Genomic DNA, 22,377 nt, shown 5'->3' with positions numbered 1-22,377 from the left:
GTCAAAGTATCATTATGCATTTATAAAACGTTTTCAAACCAAAATGTTACCCGATTGTACAATCCATAAATATTAGTGAAAGTGTGCCTTTGGCTAACTGAGGTGCATAAACTATATGTATGTGCAACATGTAACACCCAAATATTTTAAAGGGTATTACTGATAGTAGAGACTAAATTAATTTGATATCTCATATAAACAATCAAACTTTATTTCAATTACTCCAAAGTACAATACCAAACTTACAAACTTTAAACAATATAGTCTTCACCATTGAAATTTCAACTTATAAGTTTTACACAACATAATCTTCCCAATACAAATTTATTCTTTTTACAAAAATCCCTGAAAGTTTTTCCCCGCATCTCTCTCATCTCTAAGCTTTTTCAACCGCATATGCAACATTATCTAATCACATATAACATGAGTTATATGATCATAGTACAAACAAATAAGGGTAAGCCAATCATATCATAAAATCATTAAACTTGTAATAAAAATATTATAATCATGTATTTCTGCAATTGATAAAATATCATTATTCCGATGTCATTAATTCATCATTATCAAAATCATCTTTCTCATTTCCATAAATCTTACAAGTGTACCATGCTTACTCATGAAGCCTTATGGTCAGACCGCTCTGTGTCTGCTTCCTTAAGCCTCACTTATATATTATGTCTTACTTTCTGAAGCCTTATGGTCAGACCCCTCTCTGCCTGCTTCTATAAAACTTACGAATCATATGTTTATGTCAAAGCCTTATGGTCAGACCACTTTCTGCCTGCTTTCATAAATATCAGGTGTTACTTTGCTCATACCAAACTCTCATGGTATAACTCGAACATACTACTCCCGGTAGTAAACGTCATTTCATAAGTAATGATTTCTCATATCCACTCCAACATTTCATAAAACCAACAATTCATACCCTCTTATCCACCTAACTCAATCATGTTCATTCTTTAATCATGAATTCATAATAACCCGTTTTGGTATCAATAAATTAAACATATTGCCAGATATCATGCTTCATATTATAAACTCATTTTGCCCATAACGAGTATAACTCAACATATTTTCACCAAACAAAGATCATGGATCAACCAAAATATATCAACATATCTTAGGAACTACATATTAAAGTCTGGGCTCAATGTAATGATAAATAAAATATATATGAAATTTTTACCATGATAATATTATGCATCTACAATCAACTTGTTTTATTTTATTTTCATCCTAGTAGAGATTTTTCTTTACCCCAATTGGTCACCGGAGAGGACTCAGATGTCTGAACGCATCAAACTCACCTTCGACGCCAGCACATATGACTAGTCACAACTGACTGGACCAGGCCAGGGTTGCTCTATGATCAGGGATGTGCCAACTCAGGTTTTTAAGGTTCCTCTATCCAACCAACAAAGAAAGGCCCTCAATAATTAACAATTGATTTGTTTAAATTATCTACCATGTTCTCTTATGCTCTAAATTTGAAATGCCAAATTTTAATGTGTTCACTTCCTCTCATAGCAACCTCAAACAATATCTGTACATCTATTTAATACCCATATATAAGCTATTTCAGAACCCTTACTTCAGACCTTCCAACAAGATCAATTTCAGCCAACAAACTCATTCAAAACAGATTAAATTCATCACATCACAACATGTACAATTTCACAGTTTCAGTTATCATACCCAATTGATAGGTGTAAACTTTACTTGTTTTTGTTGCTTAAATTGTTGTGCTTTTGAGTAAATTTTAGTGTTAATTCTCATGAAAAATATATAATTATTGATACAAGTATAATTTTGACTGTTTAAATGTTTTTGATGTTTTTGTTGTTTATTTTGATGAAAAATAAGGATTGGATACCATCAAAGACTTGGACCACACTCATGGGCGCAGTTTTGCCGAGAGTTTCACGCCCGGGCGCGAGATAAAATGGGCGCCGGGCGCGACTTAGAGGGATGCAGTCGAAGATTAAGCGGACGCTCGTCACATAGCGAGCGCGACGCTCGTCTAGGGCGCTCGTCCGGATTCTCGTCCAGAAAATAGGACGCTCGTCCAGCAGAGGAAGCAGAGGACGCTCGCCCAGCTGGCAGAGGACGTTCGTCCAGCGCTGCAGAGGACGCTCGTCCAACTGTCGCCAAGAAAGGACGCTCGTCCAGCTCGCAGAAGTGGCCGCTCGTCCAGCTTGCAGAAGTGGCCGCTCGTCCAGCTCGCAGAAGTGGCCGCTCGTCCAGACCGCTCGCACAAGTGGACGCTCGTCCAGAAAGTGGCCGCTCGTCCGGACGCTCGTCCAGAATTGGGACGCTCGTCTAGAAAATTGGATGCTCGTCCAGAAAATGGCGCGTGACTCAATTATTGAACCCTTCTCTTTAAAAGCTGATTCAGAGGAGTTGCAGAGTGAGATCTGGACGGAAAGGAGACCAGGGGAGACGCTGCAGCAGCTGCTCCAAGGGCTTCCATGGTGGAAAATCACCAATTTCCACCATCCAATCCATCATTTCTCTCTTCTATGATGTATATGTGTAGCTAAAACTCCATTTCACTGGGGTTGAGAGTAAATTTCTGAACTTCTATGTAATTTTTCTATTAATGCATGAACTTGTTTGAATTATGTGTTCTATCCTTATTATTCATGCTTTTGATGGGAATCTGAGCTATTTGAACGGTTAAATCATTGGGAAATGTATGAGACCGCGGACCTAGGATAGAACTGCTAAAGGATTTCGAGTCCTAGACATAGGAGGGAATTTTTAGTCATCTGTGACATTGTGTTTAAGGCAAATCTGATAACTGAATTAGCTAAGGGATTAGTAATTTAGTTTGAGTGATTATGAACTGTCATCTGAGGGATCAGGGACTGCATGCACCTAGAATGTCGATGCTTAATTTTGAGGAATTGTGTTAGTAGAAGATTACCAGAGTGATGAATTTGAATTTCAACCCCAGTGAACTTTAATTCATCTGTTTTTACCACTTTAATTTCATCTGTATGCAAATCTTAATTGTGTTGTAAAATTAATCGCTAAATTAGTAAACTTTAATCAATCTGTGAATCAAAACAAATCTCTTGGGAAACGATATTCCGGACTTACCGGTTTATTACTTGTACGATTCGGTACGCTTGCCGAGGTCTAAACAAGTTTTTGGCGCCGTTGCCGGGGATTTGTTTTTGTTTTCGTTGGTTGTTTGTTGTTTATCTGGTTTAATTGATTTTAGCTATCTGTTGTTTAAGTGTGTATTGTGATTATATTTGAATTCTTGTGCATAATTGTTATCATCTGTAGAGATTGTGTATTTTTGGATTGTTTCTTTTTGGTTTGTGTTTTGTATGAGAAGCAGAGAACATGTTGAAAATCTACTTTTTGATCCAGAAATTGAAAGAACTGCTCGAAGAAAAAACAGCAGAAGAAGGAGACAAAGTAGAGAATCCAGAGAAGCCTCTGCTATTTCTGAAGAAATTCTGGACTCATCATCTGGTCAAAGAAAAGAAGAAATGGAAGATAATCGCACTGGAGAAGGTTTTGGGCAAGGAAGACGTACTCTTGCAGATTATAACACTTTCTCAGGACCTCTGCACTTCAACAGTATTGCAAGACCAGTGGTGAATGCTGCCAACATGGAGATGAAGCCAGCTCTTATTCATCTGGTGCAGAACAATCAGTTTCATGGATTATCTCACGAGAATCCATACACTCACTTGGCTACTTTCATGGAGATTTGTAATACAGTGAGGATTCATCAGGTTCCAGATGAAGCAATCCAACTTAGCTTATTTCCATTCTCATTGGCTGGTAATGCAAAAATGTGGCTGAATTCCTTTCCAGAGAATAGTCTGACAGTCTGGGATGATGTAGTTGCAAAATTTTTGAATAAGTTCTTCCCTCAGTCCAAAGTCAATAAGGGAAAGCAGGAGATCTCTTCTTTCCAACAAGATGCTGATGAAACTCTAGGTCAAGCATGGGATAGATTCAAAGGCCTACTGAGAAAAACCCCTACTCATGGATTTGATGAGCCTACAATGTTAAATCTGTTTCTTGGAGGGCTGAAATCTCAAACAAAGTTAATGTTAGATGCATCAGCTGGAGGTAATATCAGATGGAAGACACCTGAAGAAGCAGATGATCTGATTGAAAATATGGCTGCAAATGATAATGAAGTTCAGAGTGAGAGAGCTCAATTTCAACAAAAAGGTGTTCTTCAACTTCAAACTCAAGATGCTTTACTAGCTCAGAACAAGATTATGACTCAGCAACTTGAGACATTAATGAAGAAGTTATCTCAGCTACCTAAAGAACTGCAAAATGTTTCTCAATTTTAACATCAGATGGTTCAGAGTTGTCAATTGTGCGAAGGAAATCATAATAATGGTCAATGTGCAGTGCAAATCATGTCTCATGAAGAAGTACACTATATGGGAAATCAAGGTCTTCAGACGAATTATGATCAACGTCAAAGTTTTAATCAAGGATGGAGACCTCATCCGAGTATGGGACAAGCTGTTCCTTTCAATAGACCACCTCCACAGAACTTTCAGCAACAACCTTCTCTGACAGAAAGAACTTCAAAACTGGAAGAAACTCTTCAGCAGTTTATGCAGGTATCAATTTCCAACCATAAAAGTACAGAAGCCTCACTTAGGAATTTGGAGATTCAGGTGGGTCAATTAGCTAAGAAGTTGGAAGAAAAACCAGAGAAGGACTTTGGGGCAAACACTGAAGTAAATCCAAAGGCAGACTGCAATGTTATTACTACAAGATCAGGAAGAATTCTGGAAGAAAGAGGGATTGAGAAAAAAGTGAGTGAAGAAAAAGATGAGATGAGTAAACAGGGAGATGAAGAAAAAGAGAGAGAGGGAGAGAAAAAGAAAGAACATGTGTACGAGAAACCTCTTCCATATCCAATGGTTGTCTCTAGAAAGGATAAGGAAAGACAGTTCCAGAGTTTCATTGATATTTTCAAGAAATTGGAAATCAAGATGCCTTTCTCAGAAGCACTGAAACAAATACCTGCTTATTCAAGATTCATGAAAGATTTGCTCACTAAGAAGAAGAAGAAGTATATTGAGGAAGAAACTATAGAAGTACAGGGCCAATGCAGTGCTATCATTCAGAAGTTGCTTCCTCCAAAGTTTAAAGATCCAGGTAGTTTTACAATTCCATGCACCATTGGTGAACTGGCTGTTGGGAATGCGTTAATTGATCTTGGAGCCAGTATCAATCTTATGCCTCTGTCAATGTTTAAGAAGATTGGAGAATTAGAGTTGAAGCCCACACGCATGACTCTACAATTAGCAGACAGATCGATCAAATATCCGCAGGGAGTAGTAGAAGATGTTCTGGTAAAGGTAGATAAATTCTTATTTCCGGTGGATTTTGTTGTCATGGAAATGAAAGAAGATACAGAAATTCCTCTGATTCTGGGAAGGCCATTCATGAAGACTGCTCGAGTGTTGATCGATGTTGATGAGGGAAAGCTCAAAGTGAGAGTTGAGGATGAAGAAGTAAATTTCAATGTCTTTGAAGCAATGTCTCACCCAAATGATGAAGATACATGTTTTCAAATTGATGAACTTGAAGAAGTCTGCATGATTGCACAGAAGACGAAGCATATATCCTCACCTCTTAATCTGGATGTTTTAAAGGAGATTCCATCTGAGGAAGAAGAGAAAAGAGAACAGAAGTTGCACTTGAAGTTGCTACCTTCACTTCTGAATGATGTCAAACCCTTGGATCAACCACAGAGTGCTTCTTAGTGTCAAGCTAAAGACGTTAAACAAGCGCTTACTGGGAGGCAACCCAGCTTTCTAACTCTATCTATTTATGTTTTCAGTTCTTTTGGTTGTGTGGATTGAATTATGTTTCTGCAATGATTTGATTGTGAATTGTGTGTTTGAAGTTTGAATTTGAATTTGGAATTTTGTCCATGATAACTGGCATGATTGTGAGATTGTTATTGCAGAATCTGAGTTTTAGAACTTGTGTTATGATTATATATGATTTGTTCTTGAATCTGATTGATTGTGACCCAGAAGTTGAATATCTTAGTGTACTGAGAAAGCTTTGAGAGCAAGTGAGAAGTTGTTATTGCTATGAATTTGGTTTTTGCATAATTCTTATTAACACAGATACATTCTGGTTTAGAAATGAGAAAGGCAGTTTTGTTTGATGAAATTAGCTACTTGGCCAGATGACTACCCATATGTGAATATTAATCCTTTGTTATCCTGTTTGAGCCTTATATATATTTTTGTGTACCCTCAGCATATTACAGAACAATCTACCTTATCCAACACTCTAGAAGAAGAGAACAAGAAACATAATTGTCAAGACATAGGTAGAAATTAAGTTTGGGGGAAATCATATTCAGTTGAATCTTAAACTGAAAAAAAAAAGTTATTGTATCATGTAAATATGAAAAAGTATCAAAGTTAGAGAAAAATTCAGAAAATGTGTTATGTGATGAATGAAGAGGTAGTTGATGAATAAAGTTTCAATGTTGTTATGTTATTGTTCTCCTCTTCTTTAGTGTTGTTTTGTTTCCCTGTAAAACCATGTTTCTTCTAGCCAAGCCAAGTTATAACCTGAGAAAGTCCTTTTGATTTAAATCAGAATGTGTGAATTGTGTATGAGATGACTTGCAAAAGTTGATGAAGTAGTTTATGACACTCTGAGCGTGAATTAAATTGTAAACACTTGCAGGTTGAGATAAACACAGATTGAGCATTGTGGTTTTATTCTTTTTCTGGTTGTCTTATCATTTTGGATTCAAGAACTTGTCAATATAGGAGTTATAACATTTGATATGAATATTTGGAGGTGTAGGTACAATCTTTACTCTTGTGACAGATATTATGTGATGGAATATTAACTGCTTTGTTGGGTTCGTTTTTCTATTGTTTTTGTTTATTTTCATGAGGACATGAAAATATATAAGTTTGGGGGAGTTTGATAAGTGTAAACTTTACTTGTTTTTGTTGCTTAAATTGTTGTGCTTTTGAGTAAATTTTAGTGTTAATTCTCATGAAAAATATATAATTGTTGATATAAGTATAATTTTGACTCTTTAAATGTTTTTGATGTTTTTGTTGTTTATTTTGATGAAAAATAAGGATTGGATACCATCAAAGACTTGGACCACACTCATGGGCGCAGTTTTGCCGAGAGTTTCACGCCCGGGCGTGAGAAAAAAGGGCGCCGAGCGCGAATTTACCGAGAGGTTCGCGCCCGGACGCGAGATAAAATGGGCGCCGGGCGCGACTTAGAGGGATGCGCGGACGCTCGTCGAAGATTAAGCGGACGCTCGTCACATAGCGAGCGCGACGCTCGTCTAGGGCGCTCGTCCGGATTCTCGTCCAGAAAATAGGACGCTCGTCCAGCATAGGAAGCAGAGGACGCTCGCTCAGCTGGCAGAGGACGTTCGTCCAGCGCTGCAGAGGACGCTCGTCCAGCTCGCAGAAGTGGCCGCTCGTCCAGACCGCTCGCACAAGTGGACGCTCGTCCAGAAAGTGGCCGCTCGTCCGGACGCTCGTCCAGAATTGGGACGCTCGTCTAGAAAATTGGACGCTCGTCCAGAAAATGGCGCGTGACTTAATTATTGAACCCTTCTCTTTAAAAGCTGATTCAGAGGAGTTGCAGAGTGAGATCTGGACGGAAAGGAGACCAGGGGAGACGCTGCAGCAGCTGCTCCAAGGGCTTCCATGGTGGAAAATCACCAATTTCCACCATCCAATCCATCATTTCTCTCTTCTATGATGTATATGTGTAGCTAAAACTCTCATGGTATAACTCGAACATACTACTCCCGGTAGTAAACGTCATTTCATAAGTAATGATTTCTCATATCCACTCCAACATTTCATAAAACCAACAATTCATACCCTCTTATCCACCTAACTCAATCATGTTCATTCTTTAATCATGAATTCATAATAACCCGTTTTGGTATCAATAAATTAAACATATTGCCAGATATCATGCTTCATATTATAAACTCATTTTGCCCATAACAAGTATAACTCAACATATTTTCACCAAACAAAGATCATGGATCAACCAAAATATATCAACATATCTTAGGAACTACATATTAAAGTCTGGGCTCAATGTAATGATAAATAAAATATATATGAAATTTTTACCATGATAATATTATGCATCTACAATCAACTTGTTTTATTTTATTTTCATCCTAGTAGAGATTTTTCTTTACCCCAATTGGTCACCGGAGAGGACTCAGATGTCTGAACGCATCAAACTCACCTTCGACGCCAGCACATATGACTAGTCACAACTGACTGGACCAGGCCAGGGCTGCTCTATGATCAGGGATGTGCCAACTCAGGTTTTTAAGGTTCCTCTATCCAACCAACAAAGAAAGGCCCTCAATAATTAACAATTGATTTGTTTAAATTATCTACCATGTTCTCTTATGCTCTAAATTTGAAATGCCAAATTTTAATGTGTTCACTTCCTCTCATAGCAACCTCAAACAATATCTGTACATCTATTTAATACCCATATATAAGCTATTTCAGAACCCTTACTTCAGACCTTCCAACAAGATCAATTTCAGCCAACAAACTCATTCAAAACAGATTAAATTCATCACATCACAACATGTACAATTTCACAGTTTCAGTTATCATACCCAATTGATAGGTGTAAACTTTACTTGTTTTTGTTGCTTAAATTGTTGTGCTTTTGAGTAAATTTTAGTGTTAATTCTCATGAAAAATATATAATTATTGATACAAGTATAATTTTGACTGTTTAAATGTTTTTGATGTTTTTGTTGTTTATTTTGATGAAAAATAAGGATTGGATACCATCAAAGACTTGGACCACACTCATGGGCGCAGTTTTGCCGAGAGTTTCACGCCCGGGCGCGAGATAAAATGGGCGCCGGGCGCGACTTAGAGGGATGCAGTCGAAGATTAAGCGGACGCTCGTCACATAGCGAGCGCGACGCTCGTCTAGGGCGCTCGTCCGGATTCTCGTCCAGAAAATAGGACGCTCGTCCAGCAGAGGAAGCAGAGGACGCTCGCCCAGCTGGCAGAGGACGTTCGTCCAGCGCTGCAGAGGACGCTCGTCCAACTGTCGCCAAGAAAGGACGCTCGTCCAGCTCGCAGAAGTGGCCGCTCGTCCAGCTTGCAGAAGTGGCCGCTCGTCCAGCTCGCAGAAGTGGCCGCTCGTCCAGACCGCTCGCACAAGTGGACGCTCGTCCAGAAAGTGGCCGCTCGTCCGGACGCTCGTCCAGAATTGGGACGCTCGTCTAGAAAATTGGATGCTCGTCCAGAAAATGGCGCGTGACTCAATTATTGAACCCTTCTCTTTAAAAGCTGATTCAGAGGAGTTGCAGAGTGAGATCTGGACGGAAAGGAGACCAGGGGAGACGCTGCAGCAGCTGCTCCAAGGGCTTCCATGGTGGAAAATCACCAATTTCCACCATCCAATCCATCATTTCTCTCTTCTATGATGTATATGTGTAGCTAAAACTCCATTTCACTGGGGTTGAGAGTAAATTTCTGAACTTCTATGTAATTTTTCTATTAATGCATGAACTTGTTTGAATTATGTGTTCTATCCTTATTATTCATGCTTTTGATGGGAATCTGAGCTATTTGAACGGTTAAATCATTGGGAAATGTATGAGACCGCGGACCTAGGATAGAACTGCTAAAGGATTTCGAGTCCTAGACATAGGAGGGAATTTTTAGTCATCTGTGACATTGTGTTTAAGGCAAATCTGATAACTGAATTAGCTAAGGGATTAGTAATTTAGTTTGAGTGATTATGAACTGTCATCTGAGGGATCAGGGACTGCATGCACCTAGAATGTCGATGCTTAATTTTGAGGAATTGTGTTAGTAGAAGATTACCAGAGTGATGAATTTGAATTTCAACCCCAGTGAACTTTAATTCATCTGTTTTTACCACTTTAATTTCATCTGTATGCAAATCTTAATTGTGTTGTAAAATTAATCGCTAAATTAGTAAACTTTAATCAATCTGTGAATTAAAACAAATCTCTTGGGAAACGATATTCCGGACTTACCGGTTTATTACTTGTACGATTCGGTACGCTTGCCGAGGTCTCAACACCAATATAATAAAAGTCATAAAATAGTTTCACAAGAGCACACCAGTTCAACATTCATATGCAAATATTTTATAAAATAAATTCATACAAAAATAATTAGCTCCCATTACCATCAAAATAATATTAATATAAAAATTTAGGGGAATCAAGAAGTTGAATCTGGCAGAGCCGGTTAGACAACTTCTCATCCTTCCAGAAAGATGCAATAAAAAAATAGATAAAAAATTAAAATTTCTGGGGAAACAAGAAGTTGAATCTGGCAGAGCCGGTTAGACAACTTCTAATCCATCCAAAAATACAATATAATTAAATAACAAGAACAATAACATGTCTGGGGAAACAAGAAGTTGAATCTGGCAGAGCCGGTTAGACAACTTCTAATCCTTCCAAAAATGCAATAAAATAAATAAGTAAAGCAATAAATAGTTTGGGGAAACAAGAAGTTGAATCTGGCAGAGTCGGTTAGACAACTTCTAATCCTTCCAAAATACAATAAAAATAAATAAGGAAAGCAATAAAATGTTTGGGGAAACAAGAAATTGAATCTGGCAGAGCCGGTTAGACAATTTCTAATCCTTCCAAAATACAAAAAAATAAACAACTAATAACATACAAATGGCATAACATAATCAACATCACATTTTACAACTATCACACTTGGATATCATCACAGAAGCATACTCTTATTTAAATTTCAAGATCATACAGAAACAAAATACTCCATATTCAAGATTTAAGATCAGACAAAAGCATAATATAGCATATTCCAGACTCAAGATAATACAAAAGGAAATACTCAAAGTTAGCTCCCCTTACCTCTATTCCAGACTTAGTTTCCTCTTCTTAAACCGTTCTCCGAAAACATCCAGAATTTCCCCTCTTCAACTAGAATTTCCTCCAACTCTCTTCTCTCACAATTTCTCTAGAATGTTGGTGCAAATCTTCAGCCTCCCCCCCTTGGCTATTTATAGCCAAAAAAATTTACTATTCATTTTTACTATTCACTTTTACTATTCATTTTTACTATTCAAAAATTATTTTTTATTCACCATTCTTATCTCTGAATGATTAATTCTACGTGGAGTGTTCTCTTCCACAATTTATTTTAATATATTTTTTTTAACTATTCACTATTTACTATTTACTATTTACTACTCACTATTCACTTTTCTTAAAAAAAATCCTAAATAAGTTATCAAAAATTTGAAGCTCTCCCTCTAGAATTACTATAACTTTATATCCAAAAATTTAAATTTTTCTATCCATTAAAATTATTATTACTAATAAAATGCTAAAATTTACTATTATAAATATATATTTTTTTTCATGGGTCTTACACAACAGCTTGTGTTAGGTGTTTTCAATATTAAGATTTTTTATATTTAAAAAAAAATAGTGAGGTCATTTCAATTAGGCCATGGGGCTGGAGAAAGAAACAGCATAAAAACAAACAAACATGGAGGTGCAAAAAATAAAACCAAGGGATGAGAAGAGCATTGGTGGCCCAGCCCAAATGGATTTCTCCAACCCATGAGGGAGCTGCACTATAATAAATGTTAAATGTTTTAGGAAATAATTTAACCTGGATTATGATGTACTAAGTAAATGTTAAATGTTTTAAGGCATGTAACGTGAAAATTTAACCTGCATTTTATAACGCATTAAGCAATTTTTGTACATATCCTGACATTAACAACGAGCTTATGCTAATGTTATTATGTGAGTTATTGGTGGGTTAATAAACATAAGTATGTTTTTAATTTTTATGAAATTGAAATTTGTTTCTCAAAAAATAATTTTTATTCATATATTTTAATTATGTATTAAATGTAAAAGGAAAAAATGGTAAGAGAAGAGTCAAATAAAAAAAAACAAATAAAAAGATATTTATCTTTTAACTTACACTGATATGTATCAATAAATATTTTAATGTAATCAGTATAATTGTTAGACATATTACTTAAAATTTAATGTCATTAGTTTTTATTGACATGTATTTTATACATTATTAAAATATACTTATTAAAATATATGGATGAATTTTATATAAACTTTAAAATAAAATCAATTTTAAATTCACATGTAAATATGAAATGCTAAGAAAAATTATTAATTCACAGATTTAAATATTTTTAAATAATTCTCTCTAAGAAAACATTTTATATAGTGTTCATAACTTTTATATTTTTTATTAAAGTTTTATTATCAATTAAGATTAGGTGTGAAATACAAACACTAATATATTAAATAATAAAAGAGAAGTAAAGTTCTAAAACTTAATTATTTTATTTTTCAATCTTAACTATTGATTTAAGTTTTGTTTAATATTTAATCTATAAAATAAAATAATTTAATTTATTATCTATACATATTAATAAAAAATACTTTTTATAACAATTTTGTAACCATCATTTTTAATATTTCATTAAAAATTTTATTTTTATTAATATATTTCATTATATTATTTTCTCTTTGTGTTTTATAACTATTTTCTGTAAAACCCAATCAACTATATTTATAATAAAATTACAAATGTTATTTATTTGAAAACTATTTCTTATGAACATATTCTTTTAAATATAATAATACCTTTTGATTCTAATAATTACCAAAAGAGTTAATTTTTTATTTTTATTATCATAATACAGAAATAGATAACACCTATATTATGATTAAAATAATATTAGTGAAAACACATGTTTAATTTTTTAAAATAATTTAACATGGATTATGATGTACTAAGTAAATGTTAAATGTTTTAAGGCATGTAATGTGAAAAGTGTGAGGAATGAAGTTCCACATTGATGGGAACTTGTAAAGGGATATGGCTTGGTGGCTATAAAAGAAACCTCTTGTCCCCTTTGTTACACATCCCATTTTCTCTCCTATATTCTTATTTCTTGTATTTTCATAATTTTGAGAAGTTTTGTACAGAAAGAGAGAGGTTCCATAAATAGGTTTGTATTCTGCTGCTATTGTCATTAGAAAATAGGTTTGTATTCCGCTGCTATTGTCATTAAAATAGTGTTGGTAAAATTGTAAATAGGTTTGTATTCCGCTGCTATTGTCATTAGAATAGTGTTGGTAAAAGTGATGTCTAAGAAAGTTCTGGCTAGGAAAAACTGAAATGTTGATAGAACAGTTTGATAGTGTGAAAGTGCTGTCTAAGAAAGTTCTGGCTAGGAAAAACTGAAATGTTGATAAAACAGTTTGATAGTGTGAAAGTGCTGTCTAAGAAAGTTATGGCTAGGAAAAACTGCAGATGTTGATAGTGTGAAAGTGCTGTCTAAGAAGGTTGATAGACCAATTTGAAAGACTTCAGTTGGATGATAAGAAAGATAACAATGCTTCCAGGGGAGGCGATTATTCATAAGAATTTGAAATTGCTTTGAAAAGATTACCTTCACTTGCGAATGTGGGAAAAGCTTGGAGCTTGGAGCTGACGATAATAACTCAGGACTTAAATATACACTTGAATATCAATGTAGAATTGAAAAATCATGTAGTAGACATTTTATTAATTTGACTATTAGTCTCTCCCCTAGATTTATTGAATGAAATGAAAATATAAAACTATTTGGAGAGGACAGATCATGCGGAGTTTAAAGATCTTTTTCGAGTTATTATTTTTAAGTTTGGTTTAATCAACACAATAATCAAAATAATTAATTAAATAATAAAGAAAAATAAGATACTATATTAAAAAAAACCTTAATTATAATATTAAGCAGAATAACAAATTACAAACATATAGAATGAAATTACAAAACACCCAAAAATTAAATATTTACCTCCTATTTTTTTAACTATAATAATAATGGTAACAGCGATAAAAAAATTTATTACAAATTATAAACTAATAAAAAATTCCTATCCAAACAAAACATTTTCCTAACGAAAAATTAGAGAAAAATTGAAGAACCATAAATTGCAACTTATCTTAACCCTTATAGATAAAACCAATTTATCGATAAGCCTAACCCAACATATATTTTTATCATTTTTGTCTTATTTTTCTCTTTTTCTCTTAAATTTTTTCCTATACCTTGATTAGATTAGCAAGTAGAGTAACTCCTAAGTATAACAAAATATTGAAGTTGCTTAAAGGCTATACCTTCCCACGTCTGGCTATATAAAAAATATATTTATTATCAACCAACAAATTAATAATTTTATCAATTATATTAACAAATAAAAACTCAAGTATTTCTTAATAATATATACGTTATACCAATTCAACACATTATACATAGTCCAACCACTCAATCAACCAATGATTATTATATTCATATTTATCTCTGAACACTCAAAAGCCTATATAATTACCATGAGTGCAATTTTAACTAATCTACATATTAAAATTTCTCGAAATAAGTGGTTTATTTCCTACCAAACGTTTCGTCAATTGAGAGAAAAAGAAAATCACGAAGGACATATCAGTAAATATAGAGTGTATCTTTAGTAGATAATGTGTTGTTGGATTCAGCTGCAATTTAAAAACTATAGAGTGTAATAATTAAATATAGAAGTTAATTAGGCTTAGGGAATTAAATCTGTCTGCCACACGTAAAAGACGAAGTAACCAAAAGGGCCAATGATATGAGATTTTTGTGGGCACTTCAACAACACTAACTCACTGTCGCTATCATCATAGGAGTTGACAAACCCCAATTATTCAACACTTTTGAGAATCATGTACCACTCTTTCGTTTATCAGTGCCTCCCAATTTCAAAATGATCAAATAATAAGCATCATTCTGTCAGAATCTTGACCTTCTAACACTTTTTTAACCAATGAAAGAAAAAACTTGTCTTGCGTTTATCAATGTTCTTTGAGTTTTTTATTTTTTTATATGCCAAATACGAATCATCTAAAGTAGCTACAATCGACCCAATTATACACAACAAAAGGCTACGACAATTTTGAGGAATCCCTTCACTGCACATATATTAATAAAAAAAATTAAGAACATGTTAAAATTGAAAATAATCAGAAATTAGATAACTCTTGATATAAACAAAAGTTTCATTTTCAATGTCACTGTTGTTCTAGAGTGTTCATTAAGATACAAACACCAATAATAAAATATGAAAAAGTTTCATTTTTAATGGCATTGTTCTACGAAGGAGAGTGTTCATTGGTAAGATACAAACACTAATAATAAAATATGAGTCTAACTACATCAAGAATTAACATCACTCCTACTTGAAATTTTAAGAAGTCTACCTCATTCCCACCAAATCAGTTCATACTGTTATATAAAGAAGAAAGTTAAGTGGAAAGATACATGAGTCCAACTACCCAAGAGATTAACACCACTTTTAACCTAAAATGTTAAAAAACTTAACTTATTTCACAAAATCAGTTTGGTGAAGTTTGTACTAACTCATATATTATAAATTAACTTTATTTTTAATGAATCGACACGTAAGACTTTCATCAAAAACAAACTCCAGAATTGACTCATTATATAATTCGTTACCATTACCACCATTATGTGTTAACCCTCTTTACATCCCAATCTTTAAACAGGACATGCATAAAAGGGAACATGCATGAAAACATAATGAAAAATCCACTTGTACTTATCTACATATATATCATCTGGTTTGTCTTGATTCTCTTCTGAAAACTCCAAAATGGGAACTTGCATTTAGCCTAATGTTTGGAACAGAGCAACTTGCCATGAATAATTTGTTTTAAAATGTTATTGATTCATATCCATTAACGGTCATGCATTGCATAGAATACGATTCTGCAATATATCTGGTTCTTGATCGTTGACAGAACATTTTAAAACACGGAATTGATGCTTCGCTTTGCCATAGGCAATAATTATCTCAGTGATATACCAAAGAACAGTAACTAAGAAGACTTCTACGTAAATTAGTTGGGACTTCAGGAGAGTAACAGATACCAATGATGATTGGGGCACCAAGCTAATGCTTTTGCCAGAAGCAAAAAACATGTCAATTTTGCTGATTGAATCTGCTGGTTCAAAGGAAAATGAGTTTCCTATCCCATATCCAACTTACTTTCATCCCACTAAGGAGAGAGATTTTTCAGTGGCAGAAGAAAATGAGAAATGTGAAAAGGCCTTACTTGTTTTCTTTTGCAGATGCTCCAAGGCCTGATTCTAATTCATTATCATCTTCCATCAGAAATGAGATAATCAAACAATGCCAATCTTGTAGGAGTTGCAGATTTCTAAATTGTCATGATAGTCATCATCATAACCACTGCAATGATCCTGTGCAAGTGACAAAGGTGTTTCAAAGCTCAGTTTTCTGTATCCAGCCTCCAGGGGATTCATTCACTAGGAGATCAACTTTTGACTCAATTCTAGCTGGTTGCATTCCTGTTTTCTTTGATCCAAACTCAGCTTATAACCAATATTTGTGGCATTTACCAAAAAATGGTTCTAGCTACTCTGTATATATACCAGTAACAGATGTCACGCAGAAGAGGGTAATGATCAATGAGACATTGTCTAGAGTTCCAAAAAGTGAAGTTTTGGCTATGAAAAAGGAGATTATAAGACTTATTCCAAGAATAATATATCGTTATCCGAGTTCTAGATTACAGACCGTTGAAGATGCATTTGATATAGCAGTTAAGGGAATTCTTGGTAGAATAGAAGCAATAAAAAGGGACACTACAAAAGTCAATGATTCCAGTTCCTAGTATGTGGGAAGAAGGTGTTCCAGGCAGAAGATGTTGCTGTTTAGCCTCATTTTTGTTTCACTTTGATTTTTAGAATAGATACATCCTCTTTGTACAATATTTCACAGCTATTCATTCATGCAAAGGTTCGATCTTAACTCTAATAATATGGTCTATGTTCTGTATGTATTAATTTAAAAAGGAGTTTGATTAATTTTATCATTTCTAGAAATATTTGTTCAATTTTAGTGATTCATTTTGCAACAAACTCAACTTCTTTTCCGCAATTTTATCTTATCTTGTAATATGTCGAATGATAAATCTGGTTGTATGACAAGACATGAATGATCAAAACTAAAAATGTGGCTCATATAATCACTTGTTAAATTTATATGCATTTTTGATGATAAAAATTGTTCTCGTTTAGTATGTTTCTCTATATAAATATATATATATATATATATATATATATATATATATATAAGAAATTTCGTCCTCCACATCTGGTATGAAATAATTCTAGATTCTAGAATCAATTGCTAAGAAATTCAGAGCGCAAAGCCATAATCATTTATTTGTCTGAACTCATTTCCACTGAACTCAACTATAAGTGTACACAACTGAAGCAATATGGAATCATCTGACAGAGTTCAAACCACCTGAAAAGACACCAGCTGCTGCTAGAAACTAGAAGAGTTCAAAACAGATAAAGTTATTTAAGCAGCAAATGCACGAGGTACTACTAGCAGAGTCATACAATAGTACAAGCATTAAGCAATGCACTTGATTTGATCATGGAGCTTTCCAAGAAGAAAGTGAGGGAGTATTACCAGTCTTCCATGTATTTGCCCCTTCCATGTATCTACCACCCTTGATATCTTCAGCAGCAAAGGACTCAAGTTCTGCTATTTCTTCTGGTGTTAGTTTGACAGACAAAGCGCCAAGGTTATCATTAAAGTTCTCAATTTTGGTTGTTCCAGGTATTGGGCACACGTCGTTTCCTTGGTGATGAACCCATGCCAGTGCAAGTTGAGATGTAGTACATCCCTTTTTTGTAGCCAGTTCCTTAACCTTCTCAAATATAATATTATTGTGCTCTACATTTCCAGGTTTGAATCTGGGCAGAAACTGCAATAGAATTAAATACACATAGAAGATTATATTCAGGCATCAGTGATGAAATTTACAAGTATTTGACATGAATTTCAGAACTTCTGTAATAGCATGATTTTCACAAACCTTCCGGGAATCATCCGGTGCCAAATTCTCAAGCAGCTTTGATCCTGATGACAAGAACCCTCGCCCAAGAGGACTATATGCAACAATTCCAATGCCAAGTTCCCTGATAAGTGAAAATTGAGTCATAAAGTTATTATACCTCACATGATAGCAGTTTTATTGAACCTCAGAAAGAGAACTGTTTGATAATAAAACATAATGTTTGTATGTTGAATCACACCTGCAAGTTGGAACTATTTCTTCCTCAACATCTCTTGACCATAGCGACCACTCCAACTGCACTGCTGTTATCGGATGAACTGCATGTGCTCTTCTGATTGTTGAGGCTGAGGCCTCAGACAGACCAATATATTTTATCTTTCCCTCCTCAACAAGTTTTTTGAGCTCCCCAACCTTACAATGCAAAAGCAAGGCAAAAACTTGAAGTCATCATAGGTTATCCTTTTTCATATGTGAGCAAATGGTCATATCTCATGTCAAACACAAATTTCATGATGTCAAAATACATAGGAGTGATCAATAGTGTAGAGTTTAAAATTTCCTACAAGCATATTATTAGTGTAGCCAAATATAGAACAGACAAATAGAGCAAAGCACAGAGAAAGGGTGAAACCGTGACTTCAATAGGCACACGAGTATCAATACGATGTTGGTAATAGAGATCAATACAATCGATCTCGAGTCTCTTCAAGCTGTCCTCACAAGCAGCCCTCACATATTCTGGATGACCTCGTATCTCCTTTTTCCCTTCAGGTGTGGCTTTGATTCCAAACTTGGTAGCCAATTCAACCTTATCTCTCCACCCTCCCTTCAGAGCCTGCAACAAGCAAACACATATGCACACATCGTTTTATCATGTCATATCATACGCAACAATAAGAAAGAAAAACTGTAACCACTGCTCTTGGAGGAACTAAAAGCAACAAAAGGAATATCAGGAAGTGTAATAATAAACTCTTTCAGTGCTTTCCGATGCTACTTTGATATCAGAAGCTGACTGAGCTCACATGTGTTCAAAAGTTAGAGGACTAATTAATTCATGAAAAGAACATAAACCAAAACAAAGTTGAGCCCCCATCAATAAAAAAACAGTTTCTTTTTTTCCTAAAAGACTCAATTTTTTCTCTTTTAGAGCACTGGTTAGCTAGACCCAGAAGAAATATATGCATGATCAAGTGAAAGCACGAAAAATATGATATCAAACAGCACAAAGAATCAACCTTTCCTAACAGGACTTCGTTGGTGTGAGGACCGTAGATGTCAGCAGTGTCAAGAAAAGTTACACCACTTTGAACAGCATGGTGAATAAGAGCAATCATATCAGGTTCTGGCTTAGCAGGACCATAGCTCCAAGACATTCCCATGCACCCCAATCCCTGCACAGACACCTCCAACCCTTGAGAACCCAACTTCATTCTACCCACTCTCGCCATGATGCTCTCAGTGATTCTTCTTCCTTCTATACAACACTATAATTCCACTGTTTCTGCTTGCCTTGACGAACTTGGATTGGTTTTAAGTATGGCGGAGTCCTTTAAATGATCAATCCAGAAGATTAAATTATTCTACGGACCCTACGAAAGGTTGTGCTTCATGCACTTGTCTCCTCCATTGTCCTTCTCGTAGGACTGAGTAATGTATGGTCCAGGACATTTCCAACTTACACTGGAACGAAAAAGTTTTTTAACAAATTCATTTTTTACAAACTTTTTTACAATAACACGTGGTTATTAAACCAATGACACATAATTAATCGTTAAAAAAAATTGTTAAAACATCATTGTCGTGTTTGAAATATTGAAACCTTAATTATTAATTTGATTTTTACGATGAAGTCTTTTGTTTTGCTTCATATTTTTTTTTTACTTAATTTAATCTTTACATTCTTTTTAAAATGTTGTTCTTATTATTAAATTAACATTAACATCTTTTTAAAAGTTTTAAATGTTTCCACTCAATCTTTTTTCTCTTTGAATTACGTTCTACTTAAAATATACACACCTCAAAAATTAGAGTAATTCTAAAATAGAAAGATGATTCAAATTTGATAGTAACAAACTTAAATATACTTGGGATATATTGTGATAAAAATGTGTTAGTACTTTTTCTAATATTTGAGATAGAGAAAACGTATGGAAATTGTTTTGGTAAAGCTCATACACAAAAAACACGTGACCTTTTGAAAGAATGAACACATCAAAAGGTTTTCCAACTCAACAATTTTGTCATTTAAAAATTTGTTGAAAGTAGAGTCCGACAAAATGTTATTATTAGACATTGATGTTATATATATGTTGTGATGCTAATGGAATAGAATAATAAAAAGAGCAAATAAAGTAACTTTTATGAAAGCATAATGTGTGCTTGATGTTACACAGAGTGATTTTGTGTTCATGCACTCTTCACACATAAGAAAAGTATCGTGTATTAGAGTGATTTTGGAACAGAATTACGTGTCAATTTTTAATATAAAAAATTTAACTTATTTCTCAAAATTTTTAAATTCTCTCCTTTTGTCAACTTATTAAAAACATTTACCACTTGATATATCTTTTATTTACTTTATTTATCAGATGGTTATTTTCAGTTTTTTATTCCTACTACGATTTTAAAGTTCTTTTATAATTTATTATAGGTTTATCGTCAATAAACAACCTTATTTTAATTAAATCTAATCTGTCTAAACATACATCTCACCAAGCACAGAGTAGTTTAATACTCAATTTTATCAACTCGCTGGTTGGATCCTTCTTGCTCCAACACTAAACTAGTGTCTACTGGGTAGGTGTTTAATTATAGTTTAGCATTGAATCTTTTGGCACCTTTATTTACTTTTATGAATTCAAAACTCAAAAAGTATGACAACATTTATAAGTTTGTCATCTTAAACTTATCTTAGTAATAAAAATGAAGAAGATTTTTTGAGTTAAACAAAAACATAAAATAAGAAATGGTTTATGATGTGTTTGTGATGTTTTTAATTAAATGTGCAAGTGCAAAATTAACGGTGGTTTTCAAAATGTTAATTTATTACTCTTACATATTTTCCATGAAAATGAAAATTTAAAATTATGTAATTATTTTTGAAGTTATTAGAGAATTGATTTGATCTTTTATTTTTTATTTAAAAGTAGGTGTGAGAGCACTAAAGATACTAATATTTAATGAGTGATTCAATTTTAAAATATTAGGCAAAATCAGGTAAAAGTCAAGTGAGTGACAATGTTAAAACTTAATTAAACATTTTCGATTACAATTAAATTTATTTTACCTTAATTAAACCTCCAATTCACTATCATGAAATTCTAATTAGAAACTTCTTCTCCTGTTTGTTTTCTGATTCTCGAACAAACCTAGTTTTAGGGTGTCCTTACGAGTTTCGTATCCTTTGTTTTTGTTTGAACTCGCGAATCCTAGTGGCACGAGGCGGATGAAGGCGCTGCATTGGGTGTTTCGGGTGAGACTTGTCATCATGCAAGGAACGGTGGCTAGGTAGGAGGTTTCGTCTTCTTCTTTTTTGGTTAGGGGTCGGGATTGGTTGGAAAGGTAGACTCCCTTCTTCTTCTCTGTTATAGGTTCTGTTATTTGAGGTTTCTATTATTGATTATTCTCACAAGTTTTGATCACGCGATTTTAGGTTAAAATTTTGATTTGGGATTTTAAAATTTTTTTTGGTTTGGTTTCCAGTGATGATTTGGGTGCGAGCAGCGGTGGCCGACAACATAGACTGTTTAGGCTGGTTCAACCTATTATTTGGTTGCATTGTAGAACTATAGACAAGACATACGTGTTTAGTAAGAAGAATAGAAAAATCTATTAAAAATAAAATAAAATAATATAATAAAGAAAAATATAAAAAGTGTCATGGTCACACTGTGACCACGTATTTTAAAACTGAACAATTAATTGAATATTAGCTAATTTAGACATTACATTAACTATTTAAATGTCTTCAGTAAAAATGACAAAATTGAATCAATTTTAATAAAAAAGAATCACCAATACCTCAAAAATAGGATAACCATTTTACATAAAATAACTAATAAGAGGGAAAAAAGTATTAAATCAAAAGAAATTGAAAAAAAAACTATTTTTTGATTTTAAGTTTTATATCTTAAAAAAACTATGTTTTTTACATGCAAGTGCGAAAGGTGGTACGGGATTAATACATGTAGGGGCTGCATGGAATAAAACAAAATCAGAATGTTACCGGATTGTACAATCCATAAATATTAAAGAAAGTGTGCCTTTCAGTAACTGAGGTGCATAAACTATGTGTATGTGCAGCAGCTTCTGTTAGGTGTTTTCAATATTAAGATTTTTTATATTTAAAAGAAAATAGTGAGGTCATTTCAATTAG

At 34.0% G+C, this 22,377-nt stretch overlaps 1 protein-coding gene, 1 non-coding gene and 1 pseudogene across 2 annotated transcripts; 1 reads left to right on the top strand and 2 right to left on the bottom strand.

The window, feature by feature from the left end:
* Positions 1–3,918: 3,918 nt before the first annotated feature.
* Positions 3,919–4,021, bottom strand: LOC128195689 (small nucleolar RNA R71). The gene has a single exon (XR_008247486.1). It is a non-coding gene; the product is annotated as a small nucleolar RNA R71 (small nucleolar RNA).
* Positions 4,022–9,313: 5,292 nt separating this feature from the next.
* On the top strand, positions 9,314–16,799 carry LOC108327144 (probable xyloglucan galactosyltransferase GT14; annotated as a pseudogene).
* A 515-nt stretch (positions 16,800–17,314) lies between these two features.
* Positions 17,315–19,625, bottom strand: LOC108328146 (auxin-induced protein PCNT115). Its single transcript, XM_052873328.1, has 5 exons — positions 19,238–19,625; positions 18,631–18,834; positions 18,238–18,410; positions 18,018–18,120; positions 17,315–17,906 (listed from the first exon to the last, which is right to left on the bottom strand). Exons 1-5 carry the CDS (start codon positions 19,448–19,450, stop codon positions 17,571–17,573), a joined length of 1,029 nt encoding a protein of 342 aa, XP_052729288.1. The 5' UTR covers positions 19,451–19,625; the 3' UTR covers positions 17,315–17,570.
* Positions 19,626–22,377: the final 2,752 nt, after the last annotated feature.

The sequence above is a fragment of the Vigna angularis genome, chromosome 2 (assembly GCF_016808095.1).
Source record: "Vigna angularis cultivar LongXiaoDou No.4 chromosome 2, ASM1680809v1, whole genome shotgun sequence".
Lineage (NCBI taxonomy): Eukaryota > Viridiplantae > Streptophyta > Magnoliopsida > Fabales > Fabaceae > Vigna > Vigna angularis.
The sequence above is the reverse complement of the archived record's forward strand: the minus strand, read 5'-3'. Positions and strand labels throughout refer to the sequence as shown.

What these genes read in the sequence shown, in the direction of transcription:
- LOC108328146 (XM_052873328.1), bottom strand. Translation starts at nt 19,450, where the DNA reads ATGGCGAGAGTGGGTAGAATGAAGTTGGGTTCTCAAGGGTTGGAGGTG. An exon ending in ACGAAGTCCTGTTAGGAAAG is followed by an intron (nt 18,835 to 19,237) that starts GTTGATTCTTTG and finishes TGCTTGTTGCAG; the next exon opens with GCTCTGAAGGGAGGGTGGAG. An exon ending in CACCGGATGATTCCCGGAAG is followed by an intron (nt 17,907 to 18,017) that starts GTTTGTGAAAAT and finishes ATTCTATTGCAG; the next exon opens with TTTCTGCCCAGATTCAAACC.